Source organism: Callorhinchus milii, unplaced genomic scaffold, assembly GCF_018977255.1.
Source record: "Callorhinchus milii isolate IMCB2004 unplaced genomic scaffold, IMCB_Cmil_1.0 Scaffold1, whole genome shotgun sequence".
Taxonomy (NCBI): domain Eukaryota; kingdom Metazoa; phylum Chordata; class Chondrichthyes; order Chimaeriformes; family Callorhinchidae; genus Callorhinchus; species Callorhinchus milii.
In genome coordinates, this window is record NW_024704742.1 from 136,334,362 (window position 1) to 136,357,066 (window position 22,705).

The window sequence follows — 22,705 nt, forward strand, 5'->3', positions numbered from 1 at the left end:
TTCCTTACTCCACACAGAGCCTAATAATAATCCCTCCAAAACAAAAACAATAATAAATTGGTCATTTTCAATCTACGACTGTTTGTGGGACATTGCTGTGCGCAATTGGCTGCCGCGTTCGCCCTCAAATATACAGTCAATTCACTTTACAGTGTGTTCTGTGAAGCGCTTTGGGACGTCCTCCCTACGTGAAAAGCGCTATATCAAATGCAAGGATTATTATTATTATTATTAGTGCGCTATTCACCATACTAGGGCATTCCACAATGATGGATTGTGTTTTATTTCATGATTATTTTTCTTCAGGACTCGAGCTCCACTCTGCCCTCTCGGCAAAAAGGTCTCGAACATCTCAACGATCTGAGGCCATGTATCAAATGCAAAGATTATTATTATTATTATCAGTGTCTGTCGACTCTCTGAAAGGATTATCTGTTCAGTCCCCTACCCGTCCCCTCCCCCCACATCTTTTTTCTTTTTTTCTTTTCCAAATATTGGTCTAATTCCCTTTTGTATGGATCGTATGGATTCTGTATGTCATAGGGTCCCAATAAGAGCCCCCCACCCTCTTTCTCCATACTTAAAAAAACACATTCTCTTCGCCTCTCTTGTTTACAATAATCATTGTAAACATGTATGGGTGGGGGGGGTTGGTTGCCCGCTTGTACATCACCCAGTTAACACTGGCGATAGTTAAGGAACGCCGCAAAGTTTCACCCTCCCTGAAGTCTACCACCTCTCCCTCTCGGTCATGTCTGCCTGTACAAGTTCGTTGGTGTGCTCTGGCTTGCAGGTGCTGTTGAGTTCGTTCAGTTTCACGTCAGCCATCTCCTCCTGCTTCCCGCACAGCTTCAAAGCTCGGGATATGAAGACGTCAAAATCGAACTGCGCGGCCCCTCTGCCCGTCATCTCGGTAGAACCCAGGTTCCGAGGGCTCGAGGGAGGACTCCTCTCCTGGATGTTGGGCAGCGAGCTGGAGCAGTCGATCTTCAAGGGGCTTCGTTCGCCCTTGCAGTCGGACACCTTCAGGAGGAGGTCGGACTTCCTTCGTCCAGCGAGACGGCCACACAGGAGGTGGTCACCGTCCGCTTCCTGTGCGACAGATCCAAGATGAGTTTGGGCTCCGAGTAGTGGTGGGGTTTGTTGTCTCTCCACAGCAGCCTGTCCAGGTAGGAGGGAGACCCGATTTTGTACTCGCACGAGCGTCCATAGTCCATCTCGCATGGTCGGTCCACCGAGGCATGGGAGCGCTCCAGTAGCCGCTCGGACACGCTCTGGGAGTACTTGCGGGGGTCGATCTGGACTTCCTCGGCCGCCCCCTTGGACATGGCTCGAGGGTCTCGCTGCACTTCATCTGGATTGTGGTACTTGTCTTGCAGCCACTCCAGGTCCGAGGACAGACTGGCCTGATACCTGCAGCAAAGGCGAAACAAACAGCGGTGAAAGAGTCAGACCCATCGACCTGCTTTGTGCATATCCAGACCACAGCGTAAATCCACAACAACTTCTTGCATTTTTATAGGCCCCCTCTTGCTGTCTAATATCTCAAGAGTGTTTATCGATTCGATAACATCTTATAAAAATGCGGTGGACGGATATTTGAGGAGGACGGGTTTGCAGGGTTATGGGGAAAGGGCTGGGGAGTAGGATTGACATTAATTGCTCTATTCAAAGAGCCGGCACAGACTCGATGGGCCGAATGGCCTCTTTTTGTGGTGTACGATTCTATGATAATATAGCAATAGTATAGTCCCTTAATGGTGTAGGCTCGCCTGACACGTGAACGGACCCGGGTTCGATTCCTGGGCAGGGTGAAACATTAGGCAAGTTTCCTTACTCCTCACGCCTCTGTTTTCCTACCAGTAAGTAGGAATAACCAGCCCGCCAATCGAATAACAACCGGGTTCCACTTACTGCTGGTTAAACAGAGGAGTAAGGAAACTTGCCTAAGGCTTCACTCTGCCCAGGAATTGAATCCAGGTCCTCTTGTTTGCGAGACGATGCTCTAACCACTGCAGTTTCAACGTACAGGTGGTGTATCGAAGTTGTATTATTAATATCGGGGCAAAATGTGTGTTTCATAACCAACACAAGGAACGCGTTATGAAACGTCGCAAATTGCTCCCCTCTACCGCGTTTCAGGGCAATCTGACTTTACCATCGCTGAGCACGGTTCGTGTCCAGAAATAATACCTCTCCCAGTTGGCCAGCTGACTCTGGCTGGCTTCCATCAGCAGGATGTCATCAATCTCATCTTCAATCCTGAATGGATGCTGAGATACGGGTTCATCCTGTGGACAGGTGTAAGGGCTCATATAGGGATGTGCCAGCGCCTCCTCTCCTGTCAGCCGGTCCATGGAGTTAAACGTCAGTATCTTCTCCAGGAAATCGATGGCTACCAAGAGCACAACAACAATAATAATAATAATCCTCGCATTTGATATAGTGCCTTATCATGTCGTTACGAGGTTTCAAAGCACTTCACAGAATATATTGTAAAGTAGATTAACTGTGTATTTTGTGGGCGAAACATGGAAGCCAATTACACAGAGCAGTGTCCCACAAACAGTTGTGGATTGAGTGACTAATTTATTTTTTTGAAGGAATTATTTCCCGAGGCCCCATCTGTGCCTGTTCCGCTGGATGTTACAAGATCCTGGGCACTATTCGAAAACAGTTTCTCACTGTGTCCTGGCCGACAATCCCCCAAATAAAATTGGTCACTCATCCATGACTGTCTTTGATTTTAAGAATTGAATGGTCCTATGGGCTAAGAGTACAACAACTCACACTAATATGACACCTTTTAAATAGAAGAACATTACAGAGGAGATCAAAGCATCTGAAAGCGCGCCCAAGGATGGTGGGGCGGAGGACGTGAGCAGGTCTGGTTCTGTTGCAGTGCAGGAAGCAAATGGTAGTGAATTGAAGGAGATCATAGAGGCAAGGTTAGCGGTGGGTGGGGGGGGGGTGCTGTGTAGGAGTCTTTGGAGCAATTTAATGATAAAAATATGAATCTTTTGAGTCTAGGCGCTCCAATACAGTGTTGGGGGAGCGCTGCATTGTTGGATGTGTCATCCCTGTGATGTGTTAAGGCTCATCAAAAATAAGGATAATTAGCATTATCCTAACACTTGTCTATAAATGGGTTCATGCCCTGGAACCTCCCTACCTGCTATCTCCCCACTCCACGACCCGCCGCTTCTGCTCAGCTGGCTCTAACCTCCTGCTTGTCCCTGGTCCCATCCGCTTCAGCATCAGTGGCCGTGCTTTTAGCCACTGATCCCCAAAGCTTTGCAACTCCCGCCCCCAATCTCTCTGTGAATGATTTACCTTCTGAATTGACTTCAAGCAGCAGTTTCCGGAGTGGCCTGGGCACGTCCCACTTGGGTCTGATGTACGCTGGCATAACACGGAGAAGCTCCTGCTTATCCTCCTCCCGGAGAACGGGAATGGTCTTCAGGATCAGCTGCATCTGTTCCAGCTCGTGAGACCCTGGGAAGACACGAGTAGGGGAGGGAGGGAAAGAGAGAGAGAGAGAGAGAGAGAGAGAGAGAGAGAGATAGGGAGAAAAACCACAGCATGTTAACAGAGGATGCTCCAGCTATGGGAAAACTTGTCATCTTCCTACGGGGCAGATTGTGCTTTCCACTATGGTTGGTGGGGAGCTCGGTGGGGGAGAAGGGGAGGAGGGTAAAATCGCTAGGTCTCCGTCAATCAGATCTCAGGAGGTGCCTGGATTAAAGACGGCCAAATGAAAGGTGTCAGAGGCACAAAAGTGACAACACGACCAAGGTTTGTGAGGATGTAGCTATCGGTGGAGGAAGCTTTTTTACGCCAGGATCCAAACATACAACAACAACTTGCATGTATATAGTGCCCTTCGCTCAGGGTAGTGCCTCGGAGCGCTCAACACTAGCAGTGCCTGGCGCCGAACCAGGGGAAGGGAGGAGGTGACCGTAAGCACGGTCGAAGAGGAAAGTCTTCAATTGGGATCTGAAAGAGGGAAGGAGGGGGCAAGATGGAGGGATTGAGGGAGACAATTCCAAAGTTTCGCACACTGCACCCTGAAGTTTTCCCTAAGATAAGCGGTGAAACTTCCAAGTTTATGTCTCAAGTTCATGTCCCACCCATCAGAACTATTCCATCATTGAGCTTTCCGGGGCAGAGAGAGTGAGGCTGGGGGAGTTGGCAGGTGGTGGGCAAAAGGGGAGGGAATCATCTCACCAGCAAAAAGCATCTTCCCGGTCAGCATCTCCCCCAGTATACAGCCAGCCGCCCACATGTCAATCGCCTTTGTGTAGTTGTTGGGCGACAGAAGGAGGCGAGGCGATCGATACCATTTTGTAACCAAACCTTCAGAAAGGTGACCCTGGAGATCGGAAAGGAGAGACATTAGACTATGTTCAAAACATCCCACCCCAGCACCTCCCTACCTCTCTGATCTACTCATACCTTATTCCTCTGACCTTGCTTAGCTAACACAGGCCTGGTATGTGTTCCCCCAACCCCTTCACGCCACAATCAGTGCACCTTAACCTCCCTGCCTCAATCCCTCTGCTTGAAGCGCACATTCATCTTTAAATCCACACTCTCCACAGTCTTGCTCCTCCCTACCTCTGTAACTTATTAAAACTTCATCAACCTGTCCTCTCCCTCCGCTCGCGGGACACCTGCCTGCTTCAGGTCCCCCGCACTTCCCGCCCCACCATTGGCGGTTGGGCATTCAGCATCTCTGCCCCCACACTCTGGAGCTCTGTCCTGCAATCCCTCCATCTAACCCCCTCCCTTGCCTCCTTCAAGGCCCATCTCAAGACAACAACAACAAAAAAAAATTACATTTATAGAGTGCCTTACACGTCGGAAGGACCTCCCAAAGCGCTGAACAGTCAGATGTCGGGGCCCGAGCATGGAGGAGAGGTGGTGTAGAGGTGAGGGAAGGCAGAGAGGTGGGAGGGAGACCAAAGGCACGGTCAAAGAGAAGGGTCTTGAGACCGGCCTTGAAGGAGGCAAGGGAGGAAGCGAGACGAAGGGATCCTGGGATGGAGTTCCAGAGTGTGGAGGCAGAGAGGCTGAAAGCCCGGCCACCGATGGTAGGGCAGGTCGGGCGAGAGACATGGAGCATTCCGGAGCCTGATGAGCGGAGGGAGCGGGCAGGTTGGTAGGAAGTCAGCAGGTCAGAGAGGTAGGAGGGGGCAAGGCCATGGATGGCCTTAAAGGTAAGGACGAGGATCTTGAACTCAATCCTCTGGGGGATGGGGAGCCAGTGGAGTCGGGCAAGGGTGGGAGTGATGGGATGGCTGAGCCTGGTGCGTGAGAGTACACGAGCTGCAGAGTTTTGGATGGTTTGGAAGACCCTCCTCTTTGACCGTGCCTTCAGTCACCCTCCTACCCCCACTCTCTCTGCCCGCCATCTAACCAACCCCCCCAGTTCAGGTGCAAATCCTTGACTGTCCACTGCCTTAGGATGTCCTCCTGACGTGAAAGGCACTTTAGAAATGTAATTTGTTGTTGTTGTTGCATTTGTCTACAAAATTCCTCTGTGTAGGTGGGATGCATGGAACTCAGTTTGGTTTGGATACTCTTAAGCATGGTGATGGGTTTCCATTTGTGTCAGATCAAAATAGATAGTGTATTATCAGAATATGATTAAATTTAAATTCAAGTTAAGTACACTAAGTGAAATTATTAATCTTAGATCTGACATAGTTATGTGCAACTTTAAAACTAAAATTGCTGAATCAATAGAATTAAATTATACTGTAATGCAATTCATCAACTGTACAGGTTATTTCGCCCACAAAATATACAGTCAATTCACTTTACAGTATATTCTGTGAAGGGCTTTGAGATGTCTCAAAGTGATATAAAATGCAATTTTTTTTATTTTTATGTGAAATACAGTCTCTACACTTTACAGTTATTTTCTGCCATGTGCACTATACTTTTATGATTTTATCCCTCAAGATAAAAAACCCAATAAGAATTTGGTCACTCAATCCACGACTGTTTGTGGGACACTGCTGTGCGCAAATGGCTGCCATGTTTCGCCCACAAATATACAGTCAATTCACTTTACAGTATATTCTGTGAAGCGCTTTGAGACGTCTAGAAGACGTGAAAAGCGCTAATTCAAATGCAAGGATTATTATTATTATTATTATTATTATGTGTTGGCTTTAGCCAACCTGCGCCTAACACTCTCCGGAATTAGGTAAGCAGGATGCGTCATTTGAGTTGAGGGAAAGATCGTTCATTCCAGACACAAGGAAATGTTTCTGTCCAGGTTGGATACATGGAACTCTGTTTGGTTTGGACACTAAATAAATAGTGTAATATCAGAGTATGATTAAATTTAAGTTCAAGTTAAATACAGTGAGTGAAATTATTAATCTTAGCTCTGACATGGTAAAACTAAAATTGCTGAATCAATATCATTCAATTATACGATAATGCAAATCATCAACTGTACAGATTGTGTCAGTCTGGCTCAGTTGGTAGCAATCTTGCCTCTGAATCAGAAGGTTGTGGGTTCAAGCCCCACATCTGGACTTGAAACTCGTATGGTCTAAGGTGGACATTAAAATTTGAGTTTGAATTTGACCTGAGTTCAATTCCAGGCAGAGGGCGAAACCTTGGGCAAGTTTCCTTACTCCACACAGAGCCTAATAATAATCCCTCCAAAACCAAAAACAATAATAAATTGGTCATTTTCAATCTACGACTGTTTGTGGGACATTGCTGTGCGCAATTGGCTGCCGCGTTCGCCCACAAATATACAGTCAATTCACTTTACAGTGTGTTCTGTGAAGCACTTTGGGACGTCGAGAAGACGTGAAAAGCACTGTATCAAATGTAAGGATTATTATTATTATTAAAATGGACTGCCTGTTCAGGTGGACATTAAAGATCCCATGGCAAAGATAAGAGTCTTTTTCTCTCTCCTCGTGTCCTGGCTGACAATCCACCAAATAAAATTGGTCATTCACTTCATGGCTGTTCGCAAGGTCATTGCTGTGCACAAAACTGTCTTGTCACATTTACTCACAAAACACAAAATCACTCTACTTTATACCTCATATTGTGAAGCCCACAAAACATACAGTCAATTCACTTTACAGTATATTCTGTGAAGCACTTGAGAGGTCTCGAAGACGTGATAAGGCACTATATTATATTACAATAATGCAAGGATTATCCTGTGAAGTGCTTTGGGACATCCTCCTGTTGTGAAAGGTGCTGTGAGATGTAAGAATTATTATTATTACAGAGGAGGGTTTGGGGTACCTCATTCTGGTGATAATATTCACAGGCACGGATGAGAGAGGAAAGAAAGAACTCGTGAATTTGCGACATTGACATCACAAACAGCTTCACAGGGAATTGACTGTGACTAATTGACGAGAGTAACTACATTTGAAGGCAAATCTAAGCAGCCAATTTACGCACAGCAGGAACCCAACATAGAGGGAAGATTCACTGGGACAGCACCAAAGAGCTTAGATCTGTGGAGAGACTTCACAAGTTCAGACTGTTCTCGTGAGAACAGAGAGGCAGTCGGGGAATCTAACCGAGGTTTACAAAAACATGAATGGAATTGAAAGGGAAAGCAGAGAGCAAGATAATAATAATAATCCTTCAATCTGATATAGCATTTTATCACGTCGTTGAGACGTCTCAAAACGCTTCACAGAATATATTGTAAAGATAGAGAGAGACTATTTCCAAGTGGTTGCAAATCCGTTTCGCTCACAAAATACAGTCAATTCACTTTACAGTATATCTTCTAAAGCACTTTGAGACTTTGCGATGGCATGAAAGGCTCTGTATCATTCGCGAGGATTATTATTAACAATTATCACCAGAAAGAGCGGAAATTGAAAGATTTAACACAGAGAAGGAGTTGTATAATACTGTATATATTAATGCTTGAAATTGATAGAGCACATTATCACATTGGAAGGATGTCGCAAAGTGATTCACCGGATTCTACCGTGGAATGGAGTGACTGTGTATTTGTAGCAGCCCAATTGCGCACAGCAATGTCCCACAAACAGCCACGAAACGATGACCAATTTTTATTTGGGGGATTGCTCGCCAGGACACCAGGAAAGAGAAACTCTCTTCTCTTTTCGAGTCGTGCCGTGGGATCTTTAACATCCACCTGAACAGGCAGACGGGAACTCAGTTGTTGGAATGAGAATATTTCTGACTACAAACGTAATGTTAAGATTAAAATCCTCAATTCGTTAGACAGAACGGACACCCTCTTAATTCAAGCGCTCATGTGAGGGACTTTGAGTTCGCAGTCTAGGCTGACACACCAATGTAGTGCTGCAAGGGTGGGGTTGGGCGGAGATGCAATGTCTTAGATACTTTGGATAAGACATTAAACCGAGATCCAGACTGTGCCTGTTCAGGTGGACGTTAAAGATCCCGAGACTCTTATTCGAAAAGAGGAAGGAGTTTCTCTTGGTGTCCCGTCCAAAAATCACCCCCACCCCCAATAAATAAAATTGTTCATTCTCTTCTCTTCATGGCTGTTTGTGGGATATTACTGTGCACAAAAATTGGCTGGTTTGACACAAGACAGTCACTACACGTCTCAGTTAAAAAAAATACACATTTTTTAAAAATCCTGCAAAGTGCTTTGACCTCAGCGTGATAAACTACAGACCTCCATAATAATACTTGCATTCAATATCACCCTTTTCACTCTGGGAGGACATCTCAAAGCTCTTTACCACAAAGTAACTGTATGTTATAGGCCACATAACCGTGGCCCACAAACAGCCATGAGGTGAATGAACGACTGTATTTGGCAACATCAATTCGAAGGGGGTTTGCAATCGCTTGCAAGATCTGCCTCGCTTGCGTCCTGTGACCTTCAGCACTTTATGTGGAGGCTGAATGGATTCCCTCTACCTGCTGGAACCAGACTGGGCCAAAAGAATAGCCTTGACTTGACGGAGGCACACTTGCTGTGGGACAATAAACACAAGTTCTTTGTTCTTCTGGTTAAAAAGAAAATCAGTGTTTGAAAAGGATTCAAGAATTCTATATGGGTGTGGGACAGGGCAGGATGGGAGAAATGTGCCCTATTATTATAATAACATAATTCATATGTAGTGATTGCAAATGTGACAGCCATTTTGTGCACCCAAGTCCCGCAAACAGTCAGGGGCAAATGACCGAATGATATGTCACTTTACGCTAAATGTTGCTGAGAGCTTTCAGATGTTCTCCTGAGGTGAGACGTGCTGTATCAAATTCAAGGATTATTATTATTACAATAAACTTCTGACCCCGAGTTCAAGATTTCTTAACTCTCTCTCTCTCTGTTGCTTGCGTCAGGAATCAATCCGGTTCCCTCTTGACCAGCCTCATATTATTCCAGGTGCTGAATATCACATCGATCAAAACTGCAAATAAACTGCATACACTGAGCTTATAATGTCAAGATGTCTCTCAGTGCATTGCAGGGTTAATGTTGAGTGCAGTGACTGTATTTGTCAGAGAACGCAGCATCCAAGTTGGGTACAGCAATGCCCCACAAATCACTTCAATGTCCCCAAAAAAATGCACAACTAATTTTTCTGTAGGATTCCTGTCCTGTCCTAGGAGAAACCACCTTCCCTTCTCAAATAGTCCCACCCGAGTGAGACATACGGGACTTCGGGTTAATAACTCATCTGAAAGATGAGCTGCATTTGCTGTGAGCTCAAAGACAACGGGGAAGAGTGTTACCTACTGAGTAAGTAAGAAACCTAAAAGGGAGTTTAGGTGGAACTCCTTCACTCAGAGAATGTAGAGAAGGGAGATAATAATAATAATCCTTGCATTTGCTATAGTGCCTTATTATGTCTTCGAGAGTCTCAAAGAATATACTATAAAGTGAATTGATTGTATATTTTGTGGGCGAAACGGGCCAACCAATTGCACACAGCAGTGTCCCACAAACAGTCGTGGATTGAGTGACCAATTTATTATTTTTTTTGAAGGAATTATTACCCCTGGAAAAGCGATCCGGATTTCTACTTACTGCTCGGTAAACACAGAGGTGTGGAGTAAGGAAACTTGCGCAACATTTCGCCCTACCGGGAATCAAACCCAGGTCTCTCGCTTGTGAGGCGAGTGCTTCAAACACTGAGCTGCAGGACTCCACAGTTTGGAGAAATTTTGGGAAAGACATCATGTTAGATTGTTTGAAAAGTATCCTTCATTTTTAGTTGTGTGTAGTCATAGGTCTCGCTAGCTGGTGACAAGTCTAAATTTACCATCTAATCCTATGCCCTTCAGTGACTTTCACCGGAAATCTATCTTTCATCTCAAATGACTGTCACCTGGTTCAGGTGGTAGCACTCTGGCCTGTGGGCCAGAATGCTGTGGGTTCACATCAGGAATTTTAGCTGACACCAGGTTAGGGGGAGGAGGTGTGTTTGTCAGAGGTGTTCTTCAGATGAGATGTTAAACCAAGGTCCAGTCTAACTATTCTTCAGGTGGATGTTGGATAGAGAAGGGTGTTCCTTCCTCTTAGTGTTGCAGCTGAGAATCACAAGGTCGGTTTGGACACAGAAGCCTTTTGGCCCATACCTCTCATCCCTCCACATTATCCACTGAACTGTCCCATCCAACATAGCACTGAGCTGTGTTTTTGCAGTCCCAATGGCCTGGCCATAGTCACTAGGCCTAATAAAGCTGGTCATTCACCTCACTGCTGATTGTCATGAGGTTATGAGCAAATTTGCTTTGTGCTTTCCTACAATAAATACAACAAGAACTTGCATTCATTCATGTAGCGCTCTTCACAGAGTGCTTTATAGAGACGGAGGGAGGTAACCATAGGCATGATAGATGAGATGGCTTTTGAAGATAGATAGAGAAGGAATGAGACCGCGGAGTTGATAGAAGGAGTTCCAGTAAATGGGGGTATGAGTGCTCCGAGACACTGCCCAGTGTGCGGGACACACAAATTGTTGTTGTTGTTGAAGTGGCTGAAGGAATATTAAAATGGATGGAGATCAAGCAAGAGAATAGGCTAAGAATAAGCAAAGTACGTGAAGAGAAATACCAGTAAAGACTTGATGGTCAAGGGTCAGTCCACCCTCGACTCCAGCACCACTGCTGTGCTGACAGAACGTCTGTCAGACATCAAGTCCTGGATGAGAGCTAATTTCCTTCAGTTGAACGTCAACAAGCCCGAGGCTCTCCTGATTGGCTCCCGTCAGCGCCTCCTCACCTCAGGCGCTGACAGCATCACCATCCATGGTTGCACACTCCATTTTGCTAAACCAGAACTCTGGAGGCCATGTCCTCTCCTGCACTAGGCTCTGTGACCCTATCACCCCTATCTTTGCCCAACTCCACTGGCTTCCCATTACTCAGAGGATACACTTCAAGATCCTGGTCCTCACCTTCAAAGCCCTCCACAGTCTTGCTCCCCCACCTGCCCTCCCCCCAACCCCCAGCTCGGGTACGTAACTCTGTCTATCCAGCGCCTTGGGATGTCCTCCCAACGTGAAAGGCGCTATACAAATGTAATTTTTTTTGTTGTTGCTGTTGATGATGAGTTGAATGACTTGTTCCTGTGCATTCTATGGTTATATCATTAAAAGTTAATGTTCATTATAAGCGCTCTGAAAAGCTACTCTGTATGAAGAGCATTGTATATAAATGCAAGTTGTTGTAAGATGTCTGCCCAGCTTAGCTGGTAGCACTCTGTAGATTAACTGTATATTTTCTGGGCAAAACACAGCAGCCAATTGTCCAGGGCATTGTCCCACAAACAGTTGTGGATTAAGTGACCAAATTATTATTATTTTATTTTATTGAAAGGATTATTACTCCCGGAAAGTGATCCACTAATCGATTAACAACCGGGTTCCTACTTACTGCTCGGTAAACAAGAGGCGTGTGGAGTAAGGAAAATTGCCCAAGATTTCGCCCCGCCTGGGAACCGAAACAGGGTCCCTATCGCTTTCGAGGCAAGTGCTCTAACCACTGAGCTACAGCACTCCAGGTTGGTGTTGTTATTATTAATAATATAATTCTGATTCTATGGGGGGGGGAAAAAAAAAATCGCACAAGAGAAAACAGACACCAAACAAACAGCTAATATTAACAATCGCACAGTCAGCTCTCAGCGACACTTCACCCCACAGTCTGGCAGAGGACTCACTACACTTGAAGTGCTGTAGGCAGCAATCCCATTGATATATCCCAGAGCTAAGGGCCCCTCACACTGCAAAAGGCATTGTTCCAATTGAGCGAGAATGTTTCTGGAGGGTAAACCTTGAACCCATGTCTCCCGCGTCAGAGTTAAGTGTGTGGCTCAGTCGATTAGGGGTCAGAACGTCGTGGGTTCGAGCCTCACGTGGGGGACTTTGAGCTCACAGTCCAGGCTGATGCTCCAGCGCAGTGATGGGAAAAAAAGGGAAAGGGGTTTCTCCCAGTGTCCTAGCCAACAATAAAACCTCTCTCTTTGTGGCTGTTCATACGACCTAACAATAATAACCCTTGCATTTGATATAGCTCCTTACCATGTCGTTGAGAAGTCTCGAAGCACTTCACAGGAGAAACTGTAAAGTGAATTGATTCTATATTTTGTGGGCGAAACGTGTCGGCCAGTGGTGCACAGCAGTGTCCCACAAACGTGGATTGAGTGACCAAATGATTTTTATGATTTTGTTTCTTTTTTTTGAAGGGATTATTACTCCCAGAAAGCTATCCATCAATCGACCAACAACCAAGTTCCTACTTGAAGCTAGGTTAACAGACACGTGTGGAGTAAAGAAAATTTGCCCAACCTTTCGCCCTACTAGGAATCGAACCCAGGTCTCTCGCTGGCAAGGCAAGCGCTCTAACCACTGAGCTACAGAACTCCACAAATAATAATTCTTATACAACGTTCGAGAAAGTGTCTGCAACATCTCAACATCTCAAAGCACTTTAAATACCTCAGTCAGATCCTCCGCTCCAGGGAAAACAAACCTAAGTTTATCCAGCCTCTCATCACTGCTGTGTCCCAGGCATTAATCTTCACACAAGCGTGCAGAATATATCAGTGGGGGGGGGGGGGGGGCAGGGATTCTTCCCATTCGGCTCCTGTTAACCAAAGCTCTAATGCGTAGGGTGGTTCTAGCTGGATAAACAGCAGGAGGCTTGCCAGACTGCGCTTTAGCTGCTAAAACTAAAGCAGTTTACCCCAAAGTGCCAGAAGCAACGTGAAGTGAATGCACAATTTTATTTGGGGATTTGTTGACCAGGAATCCAAGAGAGAGAAACTCCCTTCTCTTTTCGAATAGTGCCATGGGATCTTTAACGTCCACCTGAACAGGCAGAGGTGCCTTGGTTTGATGTCTCATACAAAGGACGGCACCTCCATTAATTGAGAGCACTCTTCCTCCCACCCCCACACACTGCATTGGAGTGTCAGCCTAGAGTGTGTGAGCTCAAGGTCCCAATGTGGGGCTTAACTCAGAGGCGAGACTGCTTCTAACTGACCCAGGCTGACACCGAATATAGAGATAATAATGATAATCCCTGCATTTAATAATATTGATAATCCTTGCATTTGATACAGCGCCTTATCAGAAGGCATCTTCGAATGTCTCAAAGCGCTTCACATAATATACTGTGAAGTGAATTGACTGTATTTTGCGGGAGAAATGCAGCAGCTAATTGCACACAGGAGTGTCCCACAAACAGTCGAGGATTGAGGGGGCGGATTAGTACCTCACTGGGAGGGAGCGGATTATTATCCTCTTGGAAAGCGATCCGCCAATTGACTAACAACCCGGTTACTATTTACTGCGAGGTAAACAGAGGCGTGTGGAGTAAGGAAACTTGCCTAAGGTTTCGCCCGGCCTGGGAATCGAGCCTGGGACCTCTCGCTTGCGAGGCGAGCGCTCTAACCATTAGTCTATAGGACTCCAATATGAAGACACAGAAAATAGGTGGATTGAGAAAAGAAAAGATGGAGCCTTGATGGAGAAAAGACTCTTATAGTGGGCTGAGGGTTCGGTGATGTGCCGATTGCCTTGGATCTGAATGATTGGAAGATGCCTGAGGGGGTTAAAGGTTTAAATGTTCCTGCCTCTTTCTGTGAAACAGATTTTCTACTTGACGTCAGCCGCAGCCCATATGTTTGTGTTTCACTTGCCCAGTGCAGGCCATTCATTAATCTAATCAGCTCTGTTGGCCGGCACTGCTGGCTACAGAGCAATATAGACCTATTCCAGAGGAATCTTTTAACTTGATCTAGAGCTTTAGCACGTCAAAGCATTTCAAAGCACTTCACTGGTAATTTCTGTCAAGTGTAGTGACTATATTTGTAGGCAAACACAGTGGCCAATTTTCACACATAATCCCGCAGTAATTATAATATAATCACAATACTTGCATTTGATATAGCACCTTATCACGTCATTGCGACGTCTTAAAGCGTTTCACAGAACACATTGTAAAGTGAATTAACTGTGTATTTTGTCAGGCAGCCAATTGCGCACAGCAGTGTCCCACAAACAGTCGTGGATTGAGGGACCAAATTATTATTATTTTTATTTATTTATTTATTTGAAGGGATTATTATCCTCAAAAAATGATCCGCCAATTGACTAACTTGCACTTGATATAGCGCCTTATCACATCTTCGAGACGTCTCAAAGTGCTTCACAGAATATACCGTAAACTGAATCGACTGTATATTTTGTGGGCGGAATTTTGTAGGTTAAGAGTTACTGCTAGATAAACAGCGTGTAATAAGGAAACTTGCCTACGGTTTCGCCCTGGCTGGGAACCAAACCCAGTCCTCTCGCTTGTGAGGGAGTGCTCTAAGCAATACAATATCCATCTGTTTATCAGGGCACTGAGAGAAACTCACTTCCCTTTTCCAATAGCATTGCGGGATCTTTAACGTCCACCTTAACAAGCACAGATGGGATCCTGTTTTAACTTCTCATCCAAAGGATGGGAGGGCAACCAACTGAGCCAGGCTGTCAAATTCGAAGAAGGCTTTGTGTTAGTGAGGGGAAGTGTGAAGAGAGGGGACATGAACGGAATCTGGATTGGATTTGGATGAGTGCGCAGTGTGTAAATGAGACTGGATTCGATAAATTGACCCCTTCCTTGAAAATCCTTCTTGTGCTTGGGGGGAGGGAGGGGGAGCGGGGAATGCTGCATTGTCAGAGCGGCCGTCCCTTGGACGAGTTGTGTTTCAGCCTGGCTCAGTGAGTTACGCTCTCAGAAAGTTGAATCCCAGTGAAAGCTGACACTCCAATGCAGCATTGGCTCAGTGCTGCATTGTCAGGAGTTGCTGTTCTTCAGATGAGACAACAATGAATGACATTCGTGTCGAGAGGACAGCCCAAAGCGCTGGACAGTCAGGGATTTGAACCCGAGCGAAGGGTTGCGATCAAGAGGTGCAGGCAGGGAGGGTAAAGGTTGCAATGTGACCAAAGGTGCGGTCGAAGAGGACGGGGAGACATTAAAAACAGGCCCCCGCCCGCCTGATCAGGTGGATGTGACAATATTCGAAAAGAGAAGAGAGTTTCTCTCTTAACAGCAACAACAATATTTCATTTGTAAAGCGTTTCATTTGTATTTTCAAGTTACATTTCATACTCTCCAGTATCCCGGCCAACAATCCGCGGATAAAATTGGTCAGTCACTTCATTGTTTGGTGGACAGTACAATCACTTTGCATCACTTTGCCTCTATTGCTGACAGATACACAGTCACTACACTGTGACGCTCTCTGAGGTTACAGTTTCTGTATTAATTATTGGTATCATTATTATTAACAGTATTATTAGTATTAATGATTATTATCATCAGATGGGGAGGAGAATTTTTTTTACCCGGCGAGTTGTTAAGAGTCTGGAATACATTACCTGAAAGGTTGGTGGAAGCAGAATCAATAGTATCTTTCAAAAGAGAATTACAAAGGGAAATGTGCAGGCTTATAATAATAATAAAATAATAATAATAATAATCCTTGTATTCGATTATCATGTTTTCGGGACGTCTGAAAGCGCTTCACAGAATAATAAAAATAAAAATAAATAAATAAATAGTAATAAAATAATAGTGCGAAGTGAATTAATAATAATAATAATCCTTGCATTTGATATAGCGCTTTTCACGTCGGGAGGACGTCCCAAAGCGCTTCACAGAACACACTGTAAAGTGAATTGACTGTATATTTTGCGGCAAACTATATCTTATATGTTTGATTTTATAAAATATTTATTATGGGGAAAGAGCGGGGGGAGTGGGACTAGTTGAACAGCTCTTTCAAAGAGCCAGCACAGGCGCGATGGGTCGAATGACCTCCTTGTGAGCTGTAAGATTCTATAAGATGAAAATTAAATGCACGAGTTGGTGATTATTGATATTAACATTTTATCAAGTTACATTTCATACTCTCCAGTGTCCTGGCCAACAATCCTCGGATAAAATTGGTCACTCACTTCATTGTTTGTTGGACAGTACAATCACTTTGCATCACTTTGCATCACTTTGCCTACGGATACACAGTCACTACACTGTTACCCGCTCTGAGGTTACAGTTTCTGTGTTAATTATTAATATCTTACTTTGTGTGAATAATGAGGGTCCACGATCCTCGCCAGCCCGAAGTCCCCGATCTTCAGCAGGAGGTCCTCAGTGTTGATGAAGACGTTGGCCGGCTTGAGGTCACGGTGCAGGATATTGGCCGAATGGATGTACTTGAGCCCTCGGAGTAGTTGGTACATAAAGAGCTTAGCGTGTTCCTCCGTGAGGGAGCCCTGCTCCAAGAGACGTGCCAGATCTGTGTCCATGTGCTCCTGGACTATATAGACCACAGTCAGTCCGCACATGTCCCTGGGCACGTGGCTCCCTTTGGGGCCCAGGACCTCGAAGACCTTGACCACGTTATCGTGCTCCAGCCGGCGGATGATCTTGACCTCCCGCAGGGCGTGCTTGACGCTGAGCGAGTCGCTGATGGTGATCTTTTTGACGGCCACCTTGCGGTAACTCTGGCTGTCGATGGCCGCGAAGACCAGCCCGTTGGCGCCGTAGCCGAGCGGCTTCAGCTCAACGTAGCGCACGCCCAGGTCGAAGCCATGCACACGGCCGGCGAGGTCTGACTTGCCCGCCATCGCTCGGTCAGTCAACCACCTGCAGGACCGGTCTCCTCCCTTCTCATCTGAAGGCCAATCAAGTAAACAAAGGTCTGTATCAATTTCTGCTGGAACCAAACTCAAACCGAAGCTCCTGGCGGCGTGTTGCCCAAGAGTATCCGCCTCTTGCTCAACATACCCTTTCCTCCCAGCCCTGCCCCTCAGCCAGCACGGTCTGTGCCCACAATATCTTTGGTGGAAGCCCCCATTCCAAGTGGGATCGAGAACGTCACAGCAGAATACGTCAAGGACAGGCAGGACAAGAGCCGCAAGTGATGGTGCGTGAAGGGCAATTTCAGTTTGTTCACCAGAAAGTATTTCTTTACATAGAACGGGGAATCGATACCCAGAGCAGGTTGTCCGCCAGGGCTGTTGAGGATGCTAGGTTCACTGAAGAAACTGCTGGATGTTGTGATGGGAGGGAGGGGAGCCTGGAAGGATGAGACGCTCTTGTGATCTGGTGAACACACACACTGTGTCTGCAGCCAGAGACACAGCGGGTTTCCCTACTAAGTAGCCTCTCTCTCTCTTTCTCAAGAGAGACAGAGAAGAGCTCTTTCTCTCTCTCTCTCTCTCTTGCAGCTCCTTTGAATTCCCAGTTGCTACACAGCGAGGCTGGCTGTGGTCCACATCGCCTCTCACTCCTGAAAGAGAAACAATTAACAACAACAACAACAACAACAACATTATATTTATAGAGTGCCTTTCACGTCAGGGGGACGTCCCAAGGCGCTGAGGTAGAAGATTCTCAAAAGCCGTGCTCGGACTGTATTTCTGTATCGTCTCAAAATGATTCACAGGTAATTGTTGTTAGGTCCACTGACTGTAGACAACACAAAACACAGCAGCCAAGGTCCCACAAACATTATTTTGGTCAGCCTGATGTCTGAGACATGCGGAAACCCAACCCGTGCTTAAGAGTATCCAAACCAAGATGGGAATTCCATGCATCCCACCTATAAGTGGAAACCCCAGAGATAGATTGTCGGAATGGCAAACAAATGATGCAAGTCTATTGTACCTGAGGGATTGTTGGCCAGAGGAAACGCTCTTCTGTTTTCCAATAGTATCATAGCAATGTTAACATCCTTACTGCTTTTTTTGCATTTGGTAATGGGCCTTTCATGCAAAGTGCTTCATGGTGCTGTTCGAAAAGAGGAGGGGATTTCTCTCAGTGGCCTGACCCCCAAATGAAATTGATCATGCACTCCATGGCTATTTGTGGGATACAACTGGCCTCCACGTTTGACCCACAAAATATACAGTCACTCCACTATACAGTGTGTACTGTGAAGCGCTTTGAAACATCTCAGTGAAGTGATCAAGCGCTAAATATCAAAAGCAAGGATTATTTATTATTGTTATTGAAATCCACCTGAACAAGCAGATGGCACTGCAAGAAAAGCAGCATATCCCCAGCACCGCTTGAGTTGACTTGAGGCTTAACGCACAACCATCTAACTCAGAAACAAGGGTACTACCACTGAGCGAGGATGACACCCACTGAGCCAGCCACCTAAAGAAGCAGACAAGTCCTCAGTTTTGCATCTCATCTGAAGGACGACATCTCAGTATTACACTGGAGAGTTAGCCTGGACTGCGTGAGCTCAATATCCCATCCTGGGGCTTGAACCCACGTCTGACCAGTAGATTAGAGCATCACTGACTGAGTCAGGCTGACACCTGGTGTCGTGGCCACGATTTCCCCAGATAAAATTGGGCCTTTGCCTCCTGATTTTGGAACGTGTCTATGTGCAAATTAGCAGCTGCGTTCACCTATAGTGCAATGATAATTGCTGTGAAGAATCATTTGGCATGAAAAGGCTCTATATGAAAGGCAAGGATTACTATTAAAGTCTTTGTTCGTTAATCCCAACCCAAACAATGGATTTGCAGATACAAGAGCAGATATTCTGACGTCTAATTCTCCCTGTCCCTAGACCTGCGTGACACGATCAACTGATAATAATGAATCGACGTTTAGTAGGTGACAACAATGGAGACGTGATAATGGAGAATAAATAATTAATGAAGAGGGGGCAAGCAAGGCTAGAGCTGTTTAACCCAGCAGTAACCCCTGTAAATTGCTCACTATTGCTGTCAAACTACATGAGGGAGTTACAGACATTGAGAATAATCCCTGCATTTGATATGGTACCTCCTCACATCTTTGAGACATCTCAAAGCGCTTCAGATTCACCGTATTTTCTGGGTGAAACGTGGCAACCAGTGCATTTACCAGTGAAATCAGGAAGCATTTTGCATGCAGAGCGTAGTGGAAATTGCAACTCTCTTCACCAAAAGGCTATCGATGCTGAATCCATTAAAATTTTCAAGACTAAGATGGATAGATTTTTGTTAGGTAACAACAAGATTACATTTGTATAGTGCCTTTCACGTCGGAAGGATGTCCCAAAGCGCTGGAGAGAATACAGCATTTCAGACGCGAGCTGAGGTCTGGGGGGGGGGGGGGGGGAGAAGGGGGGGAGGGGAATGGGTGGCCGATGGCATGGTCGAAGAGAAGGGTTTTGAGGCAGGACTTGAAGGAGGCTAAGGAGGGGCGAGGCGGAGTGACTGGGGGATGGAATTCCAGAGGTTGGGGGCAGAGTGGCTGAAGGCTCTCCCGCCAATGGTGGGGCGGGTGGGTCGGGGGACGTGGTGCAGCCAGAGCCGGCTGAGCGGAGGGAATGGGCGGGTTGGTAGAGGGTTAGGAGGTCGCAGAGGTAGGATGGGGCGAGGCCATGGAGGGCTTTATAGGTGAGGACCAAGATCTTGAACTGGATCCTCTGAAGGATAGGGAGCCAGTGGAGTCGGGCGAGAATGGGGGAGATGGGGTCATGGAGTTTGGTGCGGGAGAGGACACGGGCTGCAGAGTTGTGGATTATCTACAGCTTGTGGAGGGAGGAGTTGGGAAGGCTGACAAGCAGGGCATTTGCATAGTCGAGCCTGGAGGTGACGAAGGCAGGTGAGGTATTGGCGGAGTCGGGTGATGTTATGGAGGTGAGGGAAGGCAGAGCGGGTCATGGCTTGGATGTGGGGAAGAAGAGATAGTTGAGGGTTGAACAAGACACCGAGGTTCCTGACTGGAAGGGTATCAGTCAGTAAGGGTATCAAGGGATGATAATAATATTAAACTTTTGATATCGCCCCTTTTATTACGTCTTCTAGATGTCTCAAAGTGTTTCACAGAATTTCCTGTAAAATGAATTGTTTTGTGGGCGAAAAGTGGCAGCCAATTGTCCACAGCGGGGTCCCACAAACAGTCGTGGATTGACTGACCAAATTAGTATATTTATATATATTTTTTAAGGGATATGGGGCAAATTCCAGTCAGTTGGAGTTGAGGTACAGATTATTAGCCATCATCTAATAGAATGGCGGAACAGGGTTGAATGTCCAACTCCTGTTCCTATGCAATACCCCTCCACTCAGCAAGCAATGTCCTCCTCCCTAACCGCCACTCTGCCCTCGCTCTCTGAAATTCCACCGTAGACTCGCCTCTGGAATGATTTAGTGCTCCCCCACCACTGTGCTGGAATGTTGGCCTGGATGGGGAGTCTCAAAGTCGCTGACGTTGGCTCGAACCCAACTGAGAGTGCTACCAACTGAGCCAAGCTGACGCCGTGATGAGCACAGGTTCCTGGGAACCTGATCCAAAGTTATTTCCAGCTTCAGTTTTCCTATTTATACACAATCTAATACATTTTACATGGAGAATAATGGATGCACGAGAGACTCATCCAACAGCTGCGAACCTGAGAGGAATGGAAGGAATCACACGGTCACTGACTGAATGATGGTGACTGACAACCGTTCCCAGTTTGGCTCAGTTCTTTGTGCTCTAATCTTGGAGTCAAAAGGTTGTGGGTTAAACCACCAAGTCACGACCATCAAACACACAGGTTCATATACATCATTTTACAATATATCCTGTGAAACGCTTTGAGACATCATATATCAAAATGCAAGGATTGTTATTATTATTAACTGGCACTCCAGTGCATTGTCAGAGAGGTTAGAGAGCGGTTAAACTGCGTACTTATTATAATAATAATCCTTGCATTTGGTATAGCATCTTATTACATAATTGAGACGTCTGACACTATTCAAAAAGAGAAAGGAGTTTACCTCTCCCAGGGTCCTGGCCAACAAACTCCCAAATAAAATTGGTACTTCACAGAATATACTGCAAAGTGGATTGATTATATTTTGCAAAGCATATCCTGCAAAGTGCTTTGAGACTCAACGATGTGATAAAATACAAGGATTTTTACGATTCTACTTCGAGTCATCGCTGTGCGAAGAAAGACTCCACATTTGCTGAACAAAATTGTCACTAAAGTTGAAAGTTATTAGGTGTGAAGCACTTTGCAATGTTCGAACACTCAAGGTGCTATAAAAATCAATGCTTTTTACCATTTTTCCACAAGTCTCCATATCAGCAGCTACAACGCAGGCAGTTAATCTGGAGATTTTTCAGCCAGGACACTGCGAAAAACTCCCTTCTCTTCTCCAATAATGGGATCTTTACCAACTGAACCAGGCAGATGGGACCTCAGTTTAACATCTAATCCAAACCTCCCTCAGGACTACAGGGTCAAGCTATTTATGAGCTCAAGCTACGTGGTTTTAGTTGGTTAGACTCCAGCAGTTACCCCCAAAGCACACTCTGGGGTCCCCAAAACTTGTCTCTTGCCAACCTGTGCCTAATACTTTCTGGAATTAGGTAAACAGGATGTGTCCCTCCGGGGAGAGAAAGAGAGAGCGCATTCCATTCCAACAATCTATCTCTGGGATTTCCATGTGGGATGCATGGAATTTCACCCACAAATATACGGTCGATTCACTTTACAGTCTACTCTGTGAAGCGATTTGAGCCGTCGAGAAGACGTGAAAAGCACTATATCAAATGCAAGGATTATATTATTATTATTGTTGTTATAATTCTCAGTTTGGTTTGGATACTGTTAAGCAAAGTGATGGGTTTCCGCACGTGTCAGATACCCGGCTGACCAAAAAAAATAATAATCCTTGAATTTGAATTTGCGCCTTATCGTGGCAAGACATCTCAAAGTGCTCGACAGATTATACTGTAAAGTGAATTAACTGTACATTTTGCAGGCAAAGTGAGCCCGTAAAATTACCTCAAAGTCCAGATTATAGGGGTGAATCCTTCTGACCCAGAGGCAAGAGCGCTACGTGACTGACCCAAGTGGAAATTGCACACAAAACCTACCTGGATTATTCAGTTGATACAGTAGATTTTTCCACCAAGAATAAAAGTCTGTGATGCACCCACACATACTTAATGCTTCCTGTTAACCAGAGAGCATCGATCAATTTTGTCTCTTCTATTTACACCGAGTACCCCAAGGTAACAAGATAAATGCTGAGACACTGCTGGGGGGGTGGGGGGGGGGAGAACTGGGATAGAACCAATCAGTAAACCGCCGTAGAGGCGGAGAGAGAGATGGGGACAGACAGATACATAATGCAAACACACATACAATAGATCAATAGAGATTTCAGAGATAGATATTTAG

At 45.7% G+C, this 22,705-nt stretch overlaps 1 protein-coding gene across 1 annotated transcript; it reads right to left on the bottom strand.

Moving 5' to 3' along the window:
* Positions 1–240: 240 nt before the first annotated feature.
* Positions 241–17,176, bottom strand: LOC103187338 (mitogen-activated protein kinase 4). The gene is given in 6 exon segments (XM_007906783.2): positions 241–1,046; positions 1,049–1,413; positions 2,194–2,395; positions 3,334–3,495; positions 4,228–4,372; positions 16,596–17,176. Coding segments are annotated over 6 exon segments (1,737 nt in total). The 5' UTR covers positions 17,142–17,176; the 3' UTR covers positions 241–729.
* Positions 17,177–22,705: the final 5,529 nt, after the last annotated feature.